The following is a 15,963-nucleotide window of genomic DNA, read 5'->3' on the forward strand; positions in this document are numbered from 1 at the left end:
TTGCTCGGATCACCATCAGATCTCGCATGATCCCACTGCTGTTAGTCCAGCTGACCAAGACCTTCAGGAGCAGTCTCAGAAATGTCTCCAGTAATCCAGGAAAGACAACACTGAACTAGTCAAATTAGCTTGCTGTGACGAAGACTTGAGAAAAGGAATGTCAAAGGGTGAACTCCTTATCTGGACTCAGACTTAGAGGTGTGTGATGAGGGCATTGACTGAGCAGAGCCACTGCCAGCACAGAGCCCGGGAGCAGAGAGAATGCATGTCCATTTTCTCTTTTACTTCTGGGCCCTGGAGGATAGTGCTGGCTACTTTCAGGCCAGGTTCACCCTTCTTGGTCATCTATGGAAGTATCCTCGTAGCCACACCTAGAATGTGTTTAACCTAGGCATTTCTCAGTCTCGTCAGGATCCTAGGATTCGTGAGCACAGCATGTTGTTTTAAGTCAACATAGAGAAATCTTTTTCTTATCTCAAACTTGTATGACTCATGGTCTTGACAAATTCTTGCAAACTGGTTAAACAATTCACAAGCATTGCCAATGCACCATGACCTTTTGTTGTAATACTGATTGTGGCCCCCGTTTCCAGCATTCCAGAATGGCAAGAGGGCTCGTAAGTCTAACACAGCACAGGCCTCAACTCAAACAAGTGCATGACTCCAGTTACTCATTACAGTATCTTTCCAGTTCCCTCAGTCAGTGCCGTACCCACCCGGAAATGGCACTGTCATCCCCAAATGTACCATTATTGGGGAGTTAGGAAGACAAGCCTTCTCTGGATTTGATCAGTATGTTCATTAGGTGTCGTTTCTCCGGTATGAATGTCAAACTCATAAAGCCAAAGGTTAAATCAGGCAGCTTACTTGTCCTGTAGCTTGAAGGAGAATGGCCCCTCTGTTCCTCCTCTAAGTCTTGCTGTTTGCTTGTTCTGTGTGTTTGCTATCGTTTCTTTTCTGCATGATCCTGTTCAGTGCTTCTCTTCCTCATTTATCCTCAGCTTATCACATCCTGGCCTTAGTTAACCTCGAGTACCCTGAGGCTGCCCAAAAATTCCACTTCACTCACTTGCCTGCTACACAGAACTTGATTTCCCTTGGACAAACATACCTATCTCTTAGCCCAAGCTAAAATACAGGATAGGGCAAACAAAATGCAATGGCACCTCCAGAACCCTGCCATGTGCTGTGGTTTGAAGTTTGCTTACCCAGCTCTTGACATGCACACCAGCACCAGAGAGTACTGACCTGAACTGTGATAAACACTCCATCCTCTTTGCATGGGCACACTGCCCACATGTCTAAACGTCCCTATACCTCCCATGTCCAGATCTATAGAGTTTTTTTTTTTTTTTTTTTTTTTTTTTTTTTTTTTTTTTTTTTTTTTTTGCTATAGGCCTTGGCTGTACAGCCCCATTCTTCCCCTATCAGACTACACTCTAAGAATTGTAGCTTAGGGTCTCAGACTAACTGACCTGCAGTGAGTCCCATTCTTCAATATTGGCCGAGTAGTCAGCTAGGGTGGGCTCTAAGCAAAAAACTGGTGTTGGAGCACGACTTCAGAAACTCATGACTAGCCTGGAATGGACTTTGATATTGCAGCTTACTGAAAGCACCCTGACAGTTCTGATGACTTTATCCCCCAGCCCACTGGAGCTCTCTAAACTTCTACCATGGGTACTGCTCTGTATGTCCAGGTGTGTGGTTTCCCTGTGGGGTCTACAGTCTCTAGACCTTTCCTCCTATGCCCAGTTCCTCCAGCATTTGCCGAGGCGGCTGAAGGTCTGCCCCCGAAGAGGGAAGGGTGGAACCAACAATGCCTGCATGTGCGGTTCTCCCTGGGCCACTACTGACCTCCACACGTGACCTGACTTTTTTATCACACTGAAAGCCTCACCCAGCATATTCAAAGCCGTTTCTTTCTAACCCTTCAATCTCTCACCAAAATTCTGTCTCATCAGTGTAGCAACTTTCGTCAGCAAATCTGAATTCCTGTTCACTTCAGGAGTCAGTAACCAGAGGGTAATGGAATAGAAAAGGAGGCAACAGCGTCCTCAACACTGGGAAAGTCAGAAACGCTATAGTGCCTTAACAACTGCTTCTATAACCCGTATTTCTGTGTTAATTGTTTGATTACCATCTCCTCCATTCTTAAATACCTCAAAACCTGGAACTGTGTCTCATGCTGACTAGACACTTGGGGAAATGAGCAACTGGAAAAGAAGGCTGGAGTGGGAAAGATGAAAAGATGCAGCCGTGGCTCTGCAGCAGGACCAGTGTTTAACACGGATCCACAAGGAATCAGCGCAGAACTCCCAGTCTTGTGTGGAAATCCAACCGTTCCTTTTTTTCTTCTTTACTGAAATGAAACTTGGATCCTCTCAAGGCAATCTGAACATTTTCTATCTCCTTGTCCTCCTGTTCTGTCTCCCTTTCCAGACCACCCATGTAGCAGCAACCTGGTTGTTTCCGATTGCTTCCCTCTGCCTATTTTGCCATTCCAAGTTTCCAGCCTTACAGCAACCTAATTGTTATGTCCATCTATAATAGGAACTCTTTACAGCTTTACAACATCAGTTAAGAGATTAGTTCAATGTGCAATAGCCCTTCTCTACTCATTTTCTTACTCCTAAGGTGTTTTTTTTAAAGTGCTGAGAGCTAAGTGCTTCCCCAGAAGGCCCTTTTGGTAATGCTATGTTTATCTAGGATTTCCAGCCTCCGTGGTAATTGCACGGCTGCGTGTGGGAATGTGCAGCTGTGCCAGTAATCATATGGTGTGGGACAGCGCTGCCTGTGCAGCCGAGTGGATGGATCTGCTGCCACTGCTCTTGGGCACTAGGCTTCGAAGACAAGGGAGCCAGAAGGGCAGGGAGAAGATGAGCTCGCTGTGCCTGTATGCCGCCTTCCAACACTCGGTAGTCCAACTTCTCCAGCATTATTTATGACTGAGGATTCCCAGCTGGTACCTTAAACGAGTGCAGGATTTGAAATGTAAATGACCACGTGAGTCTCAAGGGGGCTACAGAGAACGATGGAGAAAGAGGCATGCTCAGCAGTATGGGCATCCATTTATGTGGTCTGTGGTGAGGAACGCTGCAGTCACGGCCCAGCAATGTGTACTCTGCCTACGCCGACTGTGTCTTTTTGTCTTAGGACAGTATCTTGTACAATTGTCCCTGAAATCATTTAAGGAGGTTTGTGGGTTTTTATATAGCTTTTATATTCATCTGTATATGTTGTGTGTCACTGTGGGCTCATAGGGGAGACATCTTTTAAAGTGTACATTCTTGAGTCCCCGATCAATAAAACAGTCTCTGGTACTGAGGCTTTGAACATATCCTGACCAAACTATTCAGCTGGTTCCTTTGTTCCCTAAATTTAGACCATGTGCTGAAACTTATTAAACCTCAAATATCGGATGGAAGTAATAGCCCTACGAGCAGACACCAGTCAGCTTTGTTGAAGTACCTGAGGTCAGGATTTTGTGGAGTCATGAGAAAGAAGTGCAGGCTGCCAAGGAGAAGGAAGGGATCCTCCCAGGAGGAAGGAACAAAGACAGAACAGCCGAGGAGCCAAAGGAAAACCTCCCTCCACAATTTCCCCAGGTTTAAGAGTCATCATTTGTTCAGTTTAGCAAATGTATGTTGACCTCTTGTCGTGTAGCAGACACCAGGGGTAAAAAGAAGTAGAACTAAGCCACTTCCCTCAAGCAGGTTTTGGTTTGGTAAAGGACGCTCTTAAAAGAAGTCATTTGGATGAATTTGGTAAGATCAAAGACTGAAGATCAAGTAAGAATAAAGAGAGCCTACCAGAGAGAAGGAAATGCTACACGGGAGGACCAGTCTAAGATGGTGACAGGAAAACAGGCCCGCACTTCCTTAGTCAGGAGTACAGCGAATGGGAAAGGCAGCCGGGCATCCTGGAGAGGCTAAGTCTGCAGAGATCTATGTCTGTGTGTCTTTTATAGAGTTCTGTGGCCAGGCATCTAGGGCTCCTGGATGAGACCTTATGGATTTCAAGTCGATAATCTCAAAACGTTCATTTGGTTGCTTCAAAAACATTGTACTCCAAAGTGTGGCCCTCTCTGAAACATTCCATACAGAACTGTTGTGATAATTTTACCATGATATCACACTTGTTCAAACTAGATTTGGGGCTCTTTAGCTATTGTGGAAGTTTACAGAATAACAATAGAAAGGAGTAGGGATAAGTCCCTGGGCAGGAGGCTAACAGACTAGGAGGAGTGTACTCTCTCTACGGCCTTTATGCTGCATTCAGTTGAAGTTACTTGTTAAAGCACATAAAAATAGAGACAGGTTTACCCCATAGCATAAAGGGTTTTTTTTTTTTTTAGCAATAGATGATTGAGTGTATCCTGAAAAACAAATGACTTGTGCCAAAGTGACAATAGCAACTATTGCTCTAAAAATGCCCTTGTCTCTCACAGTCTGATAAAAACCAGGAACTGAAGAAATCCTGAAATGATTTCTGTAACACTCCTCTTTTTTCAGTTCGCAGCTCACCTTGTGAAGATGAAATATCCAAGAGTCTGCATTCTAGATGGTGGCATCAATAAGATTAAGCCAACAGGACTCCTCACTGTCCCTTCTCCTCAGATATGAAGACCGTGTGCATGGCTGACAAGGAGAGGGTGGCGTCGCCCCTAGGCACAGCTCTTCACAGGCTGTCCCCCTGAGACACAAGTGGACATCCAGACCACTGCAGTGCTACAACGTTTTGTCATGAATCACTGTGTAAATCTTTTGAGCCCAATGTTCACCTGTCTAGGCAGGAAACTTGACTGTACATGTATTACTGAAGGAATTTTCTTAATAGTGAAATCTGATCATGTATTTTTACCCCGCTGCCACATAAAGCCAGAGGAATTCAGCTGACAGGGCAAATTTAACGTTATCAAGACTCCAAGATGCACTGAAAAAGCTGCACCCACAGCTCTGAGCAGACTGTCCTCACAACGGGGTTCCTCTTCATTACAGCAGCCATTAGAAAGCTATTCATAATAAATGTGGCATTGGTAACTCACAAACAAGAGGTATGTAGGTGGGTGTGTGTGTGTGTGTGTGTGTAGTCCATTGTGAAAAGTGGCAGCAGCACTCTCAGAGAATGGGATTTCAAAAACCAGCCATATTGCTAACTTGTTTGCCACTTCCTATAGCAGGAACGCAGAGTGATTCATACAGCTTCTCTGCTCTAACACATACAAGTCTGCACAGGCAGAGGCTGTAATCTTGTCTTCACGTGATGCAGAGCCGACAGCGTCTCCTACTGCTTTACCATGCAACAGTTTTCCTTCTGTGAGTAACTGAAGCTCTGCAGACTGTGGCAGCATGCACAGGTCTAAGGCAGGAGGGTCCCAGAGCCAGGGAAATGCACACAGGCCCTGTCCCTAACCAAGAAGGCATCCAGGTTAATAACCACTCACAAAGGAACATTAGTTCTCCAAAGGAGTCTCACTGTGGAATAACAAACCACGTGTAAGGGCAGGCCCCAGGCCCATCAGTAGATGGTCAACACAGCATGAACTCAATTATATTTTTGGAGTTTGTTTTTTGTGGTGGGGGGTTGTTTGGTTTGGTTTGCTTTGGTTTTGTCTGATGTTGCTTTGTTTGGGCATGTTTTACCTGATTTTTTTCTTACATATCATTGTTTCTGATTTTGTTTTTTATCATTTTCATTTGTGTGTGTATTCATATATGTGTGTTTGTTGTTTTTATTTGCCCTTTTCTAAATAGAGAAAAAGGCATGAAGTTGGAAGGGTAGGGAGGATCTGGGAGGGGATAAGGTAGGGGAAACCATGATGGGAATATAGTATATGAAGAAAAAAGAGGGAGTTTCCTTCCTCTCACAGACACAGACTGGACGCTCACATCCCTTCTACTGGTATAGCAGTGGCCAGACTGCAGACAGATGGCTGTGACCAGGGATTGACAAGGAAAGCTGAGATGACAGCCTCTGGCTGGGAGCCATCTCCCCAGTTCAGAGACCCCGAGTACACTGTGGGAAGAGAAAATACGTACTGAGAGCCAGCCAAGAGCCTCTGCCTCGGCCACATTATTTTAAAAAATTAAATCCTGGGCTTTACTGAATCTGAGAGACCAGAATTGTATAGACCACAAATATGTAAATCAGAAAAACTAAGACATTTCATTATTTCAGTGAGATACGTCCTTTAGTTTCAATTTTGTTTCAAAAGTATTCACTTTTCATAACTTCTCTTCCTCTTCAGTGTGAAGACTGCTCTGAACATTTGTTCAGGCACCTCAAGTTTCTGGGCCATGATGTCATTCTTACTGTCTTTATTCTATTTGCATCTAATTTGAATTCTGTGTGCATACGTGTGTGGGTGCTGGTACCTGCGCATATAGTGTCATCTTATTCACCCTTCTGAGTATTTTTGTTTGCTTTGTTTTGATGATGAGATTGCTGGCTGAACCTAGAGCTCACTGATTGTCTAGATTGACTGGCCAGCAAGCTCCTGGTCCTTCTTCACCCTGCAGCCTAGAATTGCAGACAAACACAGCCACCATGCTCCACTGTTTAGATGGGTGCTGGAGATCCGAACTCAGGTCTTCATACTTGAAAGACAAGCACTCCTCCACTGAACCATCTCCTCACTCTGCATCTATTTTTAAGTAAAGCATACTTTGCAAACCATAAAATTTACCCTTTTATGGTGTGGAAGTCAGTGGTTTCTTCATTATATTCACGAAGTTGTGCTGTGGTTACTACTAGGGTCTAACTCAAGAACATTTACATCACCCCAACCAAAATATTATATTTATTTGCAGTCATTTTCCCATTAACCTCTACTTTGTCTTTGATTTAATTTTTGTACATAGAGAAGACAGGGATCTAACGTCACTTTTGCATAAGGATATCCAGGTCAATTAGATTTTAGTTGGTGGGCTGCAGAGATGACTCAGTCTCATAAAGGCTAGGCGCCCAACCAAAATTATACTTGGCTATTCGCCAAATATCTTTTGAATATCTACTATGGAAGATGATAATGTGACCAATAACTATCATTTTGTAACCCTTACATATTTCCTAAAGAAAAATAGGCTTAGAAAAACTAACCAATATTGTCTAATACTGTTTTTAGACCAACATCTACCGTGTCAATTGCTACTGGTTTTCTTCAATCTTTGGTGGTTTAACTGTCTTCACAGTAAGAGTGCAGCACTGGCAATCAACTCAGAAGAGTTGTTCCAGGTCTGAGCTTTGTCTTACGAATAAGGCAGAGAAGTGGGGAATAGAGTGGCCTCGGGGTGAGCTGCATACAGTGGCTCAAGGAATTTGATGGAAAGATCCTGGCCTTGGTGACTATGGAGGATCTGGAACTACAGAGGATGAGGAAGAGAAGAGAATGAAGAGACCAAGTCAAAGTTTGAGAATCTCTGCATTCTCATGAAGGAGATCTTGGATAGGAGGATTGAGAAGGTGACAATCTCCAACAGGGTTGTGTCATCATCCTGCTGTATTGTGACAAGCACCTATGGCTGGACAGTCAACATGGATCAGATCATGAAGTCCCAGACACTTTAGACAGTTCTACAATGGGCTACATGATGGTCAGAAAGCACCTAGAGATCAGTCCTGACCATCCATTGTGGAGATCCATTGGCAAAAGGCTAAGATGAACAAAAGTGACAAGGCTGCCGAGGACCTGGTGGTGCTGCTGTTTGAAACTGCTCTGCTCTCCTGTGGTCTCATTGGAGGATCTCAAAGCCACTCTAACTGTATCACCTGCATGAGTAAACTAGGCATGTGCATTGATGAAGATGAGGGACAGCAGAGGAGCCCAAAGCTGCTATTCCTCCCTGCCCTTGAGAGTGATGAGGATGCCTTTTCATGGAAGAAGTAGATTAGAGACCCCCTGGGAAGCCCATGTCCATTGTATAGTTCCCTGTAGCTCCCCCAACAGCCTTAGCTGGCCCTGACCATCTGGCTCTGTCACGTCTAAAAGATCTCTTCTGTCCTGTCCTTGTGCCTTAGACAGGGCAATCTGCTCCCTTAGAATAGCGGGGTTTGGTATTGTGTATTGTGCATTGTTTGTTTTATCATGAAATTAAAAGTGTGCACAATAAAGCAGATGCAGTTTCATACAGAAAAAAAGAGGAATGAAATGAAAAAGAACCAGGGGAAGAGCTAAGAGATCCCTGGCATAGCAGCCATGAGCAAAAATCACAGGAACTGAGTTATGACACACACAGGGACACAGACATAACCTTGATCCCCTGGAAAGGGAGTCCGTGTTAAGACTTTATAAAGTGATAATCTCACAGATTTCTGCCCTGATCAGAAGAACTGTCTGCCAAAGGGAAAAGCTGCAGAAGACATTGACATTAAAATTCTCAGTGTAGGGAGATAAACCCATTGTAGACAGATGGATTTAGAAGAGGCATGGGGGGGGGGGTTATTGACTATTTAAAACTAAAAATTATATAAAACTTAGAAAATACAGTTCCAGACCTTTGTATGACCCATCTTTTCTCCTCTTCCAAATAGTGATACAATGATACCTCTTTAGAGATTTGTACTGAGTGTTCTCGCACATCCCAGAGGAGCTTCTACCATTGTCTTCTACACTGGAACTCTCTAAGGCAAGAAGACGAGTTCATTGCCACCACAAGGCTGGCTGTGTGCTTCAGTCTGTCGAGCAGCAATCCCACGGCTGTGTATGCTGCCTCTAAACATGCCTATCATATCACACCCTGCCATTTTTCTTAATATTTATTAGTGTAAAGGCGAGAAACAAGATGATGCTTATTATATATTTCTGTTTGGGTATTCAACCTGAAGACCAAAAACCCTTTGCAGATCCTTGAGTTTCGTGTGGAAGAATTGCAAGCCTTCCTGTCTCGTGGTTGACATTTCACAGCACATGCAGTTGGTCACCTACCATCTTTCAATTGCCTAGAATGCAGATTTATCTCATATATTACAAATACAACACAGGAACTGGAAAAATTGAATATTTTTGTGTTCCTGAGTATTTTCCCTGCTGAAGCCTTAAGATAGGTATTTGTCACATGAAGGATGAACTTCGACCTTGGCAAATGCTGGTTTCTATCAGTAGACCATGGCATGCATAGCCCCTACTATAGCAGTTAGGCAGTGCTCCTGGATCAACTGCTTAATTTTGTATCCCTTTCAGACAGTATATTTTTAGCTGGCACTGTCTACAGCATTTCAATAATTCTCTTCTGTTCTAACGCTCACTGTAGTCAACGAACAGCATGGATGGGTACCAGGCACTGTGCTGCCAACTTTCCAGGACATACACATTAATCCTCTCAGTGGTGGAGTAAAACACTGCCCTATCTTGGCTGAAAGCCAGTGCTGGAACTACAACAAAAGCATTACGACAGATTCTAAATATTGCTTCTGGAGTCAACCTGTGAAAATATTACTATATGATACAGCTTTCTGAAAAAGACAACGTGCGGACTACCAGCCTTTCAAATAGCAAATTAGAATGAGCACAGTATGAAATCCTCAGAAATGATGCAAAAATGACAGTTCCCTTGTTAAGTCTGAAAACTTTTTTGACTACTAAATTTTTCTCAACATACATCTCAGTCCTTTGGGAAAGAATAACTTAGTAACTTAGGTTTCTTACTGTGCTGGAACTGCTAACTAGCAGCTGAACATACTGTGCCAATCTCTTCCAAACTCCCTTGCTACTGATCCTACATTATGGTAGGCCATAATCAGCTATTTCATGAGTATTTACATCACAGAAATGGACAGTTGTCACAATTTGGGGCTTTTTTTTTTTTTTTGAGTTAGCCAGTAACATTTATCAGCACATCACTGAATTCAACCATCCTGGGGTCATATTTTCTATAAATTCTAAATCATGAGAGTAAAACTAAAAGGGAATATTAAAGATCATGTGATCCCAAATATCATTGTTCAAAACAATAAAAGCTAAAGAGTCATGAACAGAGATCATGGAAGTGATGGGAGCAGAGTCAAAGTTATTGCTCCATCCTCCCGAATCCTAGCCTAATTTGTGTTCATTACATACAAATAGAAGAAGGAAATAACACCAGTTTCAATTCATTATATTCTTTCAGGTCAGCTTAGGTCTAATATCAATGTTATAAACTATGTTGGATATAAAATTGAAGCACTGGAAATTGATCTGACTCCCCACTCTATGACGTGGAAATGCCATTTATTATCACCATGGAGAAGAGTACCCGTGTCTCTCCCCCTCCGTACGTGATTAAAGTGGAGATATAAAACAAAACTTATGTGTTGAGTGTAACTGATATGCCAGTCTAAGAAGAGATTCACCGTTCTTGGGGTCTCTTGCTTCAACTTGATGACAGCATTGCCCAGAAACTGAGAACAGTAAAATCCTTGATGTCCAGGACCAAAGTTGGCCCTCAGTCATCTTTTTCTGTCTTACCCATGGACCCAGCTCAAGGGATTGGAAAGTCCCCAGTCAGATATGAAAGGAAATGGGAGGTAGGGAGGACTAGTTTCTGGGTCTGTTAATCATAAGAGAAGAAACAGACATAGTTTAAGTCATTTGATAGTTAAAGATGTTTTTGTACTCAGAGATGAACTATCTTGATAATTTATTACTTGTCAGATTTCTTCTGAAGTTAATTTAAGATCATTAAGAAACCATATGTTCATGCCATGCTATCAATTTAGAGTCATTGATTATTGGAAAGAAATATATATGGGCCTGTCTCGAGGCCAATGGCCAAAAGGATGGTTTGTAGGGTGATGCACAAGAAAATCTCCTTCCCATGTGTGCTGGTTCCTGTTCCTTCGTGATAGAACACCATGACAGACAGCAACTTAGGAAAAAAAGAGTTCATTTAGGCTTATGGTTCCAGAGGGAGAGAGTCAACAATGGTGAGGAAGGCATGGGAGTAGGTGGCCAAATCAAGATGCCAAGAGATTATGGCTGTAACCACAAACAGAGAGAAAGGGAGTGCAATGAGGGCTAGGCTGTGAACTCTCGGAGACCCCTACAGTGACATTCTTCCTCCAGCGATTCTCGTCCGCCTAAAGGCTCCAAAATCTCCCCAAAATAGTGCCTCCAAGCAAGGACAAGCTTTCAAACATGTGAAACCAAGGGGGGCATTTCTCATTCAAACCGCTCTAAATGTGTAGCAGGGTTTCATTGGTTTATTTTTAAAATTCTTTGTACTCATGAGTTATTCTGAAGTATGACAACATGACAGGATAAAGACTGTTTATTAGTCAAGCCACTATGAAAGTCAGCATGAAGAGGCCTCAAAAAACTAAAATAGAACTACCATGTGGTCCAACTATGCCACTCCTGTGTATATACCCCCAGGGTTCTAAGCATCTTTGTAATACCTTGATTCCTGTGCTTATTATGGCATTATTCACAATAATGACATTATGGGATGAGCCTAGGTGCCTATCAACAGATGAGGATAAAGAAAATATGGTCAGCTACAAAAAGGAATGAAATTATATCATTTGCATGAAAGTCAATGGAAATGGAAATAGCTACATTAAGCAAAATAAGTCAACTTTGAACACATTTCATGTTTTTCCCTTATATGAAAGATTTAGGAGAAAAACTATGAAAGTAAAAGAGGAACAGAGAGAAAAGGAAGAATGCAGTGGAATATTCCTTTACACTGTGATTGGTTTGATAAAAAGCTGACTGATCAATAGCTGAACAGGATAAAGTTAGGCAGGAAAGCCAAACTGAGAATGACGAGGTGAAGAAGGGCCAGTTCAGAGAAGTTGTCAGCCAGATGGAGGGAGAGTAGGAGGTGAATGTGCCATGCTAATAAAGGCACCACTACATAGCAGAGCGTAAATAGAAACATAGGTTAATTTTATGTAAGATTTAATTAGTAATAAGCCTGAGCATTTATAATTTATATTAAGCCTCCCAGTCTATTATTTGGGAAGTTACTGCCGGGTATTTGGGGACAGGCAGGTAGGAAAGAAACTTTTTAAGAAGGCTACCAGGCAGCAAGAGGGAGAGTTCAAGAAGAATAAAGGTAAGACATCAATCAACGATGAGAGGAGTGCTTTCATAGTAACCAGGAAAATATCAGTGTGCCCCTCCCTGTGTTTCATTAAAGTGATTATTAACAAGCAGATGAGACTCCACAGCATCCCAGGTGGAGGGACAGACCAAATTCAGATTTAAATGTACATGGAGATATTTGTTATTATCTTAAAAGACAAAAAAAAAAAAAAAAAAAAAAAAAACGAAGTTCTTATTTGGCAGAATACTTTCCAAAATTATCGGGTAGATACAAAAATATTTTCTTATAAAAACTCATGTATCTGCAAATGAAATACAAAGGAGGTGGTTTTGGTAAATCAGAGCACTCAGTCTGATCACAATCTGGGCGTGTCCTTTAAACCTGTATTTTTTTACAGTAGTAGTGACTCGAGCATTTCAGTCCCACTCAAGGGACTCAGTGAGCAATCTCCATACTGAAGCCATCTTATAACAGCGGTGGTGCAATGCAGAAGCTACTTTCTATAAATAACCAACCTATGACTTTTTGAAACAGATTAAATTTGTCCCCCCTTTGATTAACTGAAACAATATCAAAATACATATTAAAGTTAATTGCCAGCCAAATTCTGTTAAACCAAAAGGAATGAATTAATGAGGATATTAACTACTGTAATTATTTAGCCCCTTTAAGAACTGCATTTTTTCATTGCATGGCAGTGAACGTGTCACCGTGGGCATGTGGATGTCAGAGGGCAACCTGGAGGAGTCAGGTCTCTCGTCCCACCATGTGGGTCCCGGAGATTCAATTCAAGTTGTCAGGTGTGGCAGTAAGCATCTTTGCCCACTGCGCTATCTTGCCAGCCCCTATTTATCACTCTTATTAGCTCAACCTTTACGAAAAACAGTGAAAATGGAGGCAGGTGGCCATTATTGTGAACCTGGCTAAGCTTTTCTGAGCATCCAACACTGGGTGTATACTTTATCACCTCCTAATTTTTTTAAAAGATCTAAACAAAAGACTGAATTAAATATATCTGCTACACATTATTTGGGCAGCATGAAAATAAGACAATGTAAAAGCGACCTGCCTCCTGACCAGTCTTGGCTCTAGGTCATGACACAGTGCTCTGTGGGATCAGCCACAATGAGGTTCTTAAGGCAGGGAGTGATTTCTCTCCTGAGACCACAGCCCTTAGATGGCATGTGCGACCCTTGTTAACCCAGATCTGTGCAGTCTAGAATGAGGATGGACACTAATCTGGGGTTTCAGGTTGTCTGGCATTTGTTGAACTCTCATGCCTGAGAGAGGGGCTGAACTTTCTCAAGGATCTTTCATTTCAGGTCACTAAGCACCAAGAAGCCCTCAGGAACTGTGGCAGACCTCTCCTTATGCTACAGTCTTCAATGCCGAGCCAGGGCTCCGGGCTGCCAGCTCGCAATGAACTTCTAAGCACCCTGCGAATAAGGAATATGCTTATTTAGTCTGATCCGAATACGATTAGACTAAAGTGAAAAGCGCCACCCTCACTGAAACAATGCCTGCTTCAGGAAAGAGGAAGGACAGCAGCTGAGGGGTTCCTGCAGGGAAAAGAGGACATCCACAGTGAGCCTGGGTTCCTCCACTTCCCCGGTGCTGCTCTGCTCAGTGTTCCTGGGCAGTTTGCAGGGGGTCCTCATGGCCCAGAAGTGGGTGACAGCATTTGTCCAACCCATCTCCTGGTGTGTGTGGAAACTCAGAGATAGCATTCTGTAAATAGAAAAGTACTGTTCACACATGCTTATACTTTCTGCAAATGTGATTGCTGTTCTGTCAAACCAGAAAGTCAAACTGTCTGGCCAGCTCTATAAGTTCTAAACAAGAAACACAGGCACCCCAGATAATTACTCTTACAGGGCATGTACTTGGTGGTATTCTGCATCATAAACCCAAGGGAAGATTTCCTGTGGAGCTGAGGCTGCTCCATGTGATTGCCACAACATCCGTGCTAAAAGGATGCTTCATCTGAGATCCCTCTACACTAACACCGCCACCGCAAACCCAAGCTTTCCACCTTAAAACATGCAGTCTCTACAATATCTGATTCTCTGATAAAATCTGGCCTTTTTAGTTTCTCCAGTAAACACCCTGATGGCAGAGACGAAGGGTTCCAAGCCCACTCTTCCCTCCTGCTTTTCTCCCCCTTCCCTGGAAGCTCCCTCCACACTTCAAAGCAGCTTGGTTGCTCCCCTTGGAGAAATCCACTGTGGGAGATGAACAGCAGCCCCCTTCTTCTCCACCTGCTGAAGGTCACCGGGCTCACTGTGCAGAGCAGCAGAGCAGGCGGGGGAGGTGCGGCAGCAGGAGGGAGGTGAGTTAGAAGGGCAGGTTGGGGGGTGGAGGGCTAGAGAAGGGGTGGGCTAGAGCTAAGGATCAGAGCAGGGGGGTGAGTTAGAGGGTGGCCTAGAGCAGATGGGGAGTGAGGTAGACTGGGGGTGTAAGAGTGGGGTGGGAGCAGGAAGGGGTGGGTTAGAGCAAGAGTAGGGGGTGAGTTGGAACAGGGCAGGGTCAGTTAGAATAGAACAGGAAGTGACTTAGAACCAGAGCGAGACAGAGGATCAATTATGTACACAGAACGCATAATCCAGAAACAGGGGTATCTATTTTAAAGGGTAAAACACATCAGGATACAAAAATATTTATCACCAGCTTACCAAAGTACTAAAATTTGATGTATAAAGTAAAAATGCTATTAAATGTTAATCACTTTTTAAAACAATAACAAAACCAGACCTCCCTCTGCACTGGTCATAACTGACAGATGTGCATGTTGAGAACACTGTCTAACAGGCCCTGAGTTATCTGAATTTGAATTTAGGAGACTTTAGCTGGACGGCTGAGAAGGGTGAAGACGAATGAGGATGATACTTCAGTCTACACAGACGAACAGAAGCTGAGGGCCAAGGCTGTTGCTAAGGGGACCACTTCTCAAGGGAGCAGGCAAGTTGCTCTGCATCCTTCAGCCTCGGTTTTCCTACCTCTTCAAGGGGTTTGATTAATGCCTGCTTTGTGAGCTTGGCATGAGGTCTAAGGGAGAAAATAGTTGGGAGGCAAACCATGCAACCCACAGTGAGTAACAGAAAAGAGAGACCTATTTTCGTGCTGTGTCTAACTAGCCTCCCAGAGGAGAGCTTTTCACCTAATTATTAGCTCACCTTAAAAGCACAGTAAATCTCCTAACTTCTCCATGCTTCAGGTCTTTTTCCACCCATTAAGTAGTTAACCAACGAAAGCAGAAGGCCCAGGCTCACAGCAGGCATGTGACAAGCCAGAAAGAAGGAAACTGGGCCCTTCCTTTCCAACATTGGCTCCAAATCCAGGCCGCGGGGCACGGGAAACACGAGCAGGGTGGGCACTGTGCAATCCTGTGTGATTCTTGCTGAACACTTAGGAAATAGCACCTCATTGCTGAGGTTATTTGCCAGATATCCTGACAGCTGCTGGGCTCTGGCCAGCTGCTGCAGCTCGGCCACTGTCCGTAGGAAACACTCTCCCTGCTCTCCCCGACTTCTGCAGAGAGTCCTGTGATTCGGTGAGCGCTGGCCTTCACCACTTTCTTTTCAAAGGTCTGATTTTGAGTTCACTTTGTGGCACTGCCAGCTGAAAGAGCTTTCAGTATCTGCCTATTGTCAGCCCCTTCCTTTGCACTGTCTCAAAGGGCATTTTGTCCTTTATGTGCATCTGTTTCCCAAGCCACAGCCACCCCTGCTACCGATGGTGGCCATGGCGCGTCTTCCAGGACCCTCAGTCTCAGCAACAGTTCCATCTTAGTGCAAAAATTAGAAAATGATTTTAGTACCACTGAGCACAAATAAGTCTTCCCCTTGCTACCTAATTGTTGCTACCAGCAATGAGTTAGTTATTCTATCGGAGGATTCGTGAGCGTAAGAGATTTTTATATCCTCCTCTTTCTCCTCCTCCT

The 15,963-nt window shown here is 43.5% G+C and overlaps 1 protein-coding gene across 2 annotated transcripts in view; it reads left to right on the top strand.

Moving 5' to 3' along the window:
• Tbck (TBC1 domain containing kinase) overlaps positions 1–5,047 on the top strand; it is a 136,240-nt gene extending 131,193 nt beyond the window's left edge. For both annotated transcript variants that reach the window (XM_057793406.1, XM_057793405.1), the window contains exon 26: positions 4,512–5,047. In XM_057793406.1, the coding sequence (XP_057649389.1) occupies positions 4,512–4,622 (111 nt within the window). In that variant the 3' untranslated portion in view covers positions 4,623–5,047. The remainder of the gene's footprint in view (positions 1–4,511) is intronic.
• The last annotated feature ends 10,916 nt before the right edge of the window (positions 5,048–15,963 follow it).

This window comes from Chionomys nivalis, chromosome 18 (assembly GCF_950005125.1).
Source record: "Chionomys nivalis chromosome 18, mChiNiv1.1, whole genome shotgun sequence".
NCBI classification, from domain to species: Eukaryota; Metazoa; Chordata; class Mammalia; order Rodentia; family Cricetidae; genus Chionomys; species Chionomys nivalis.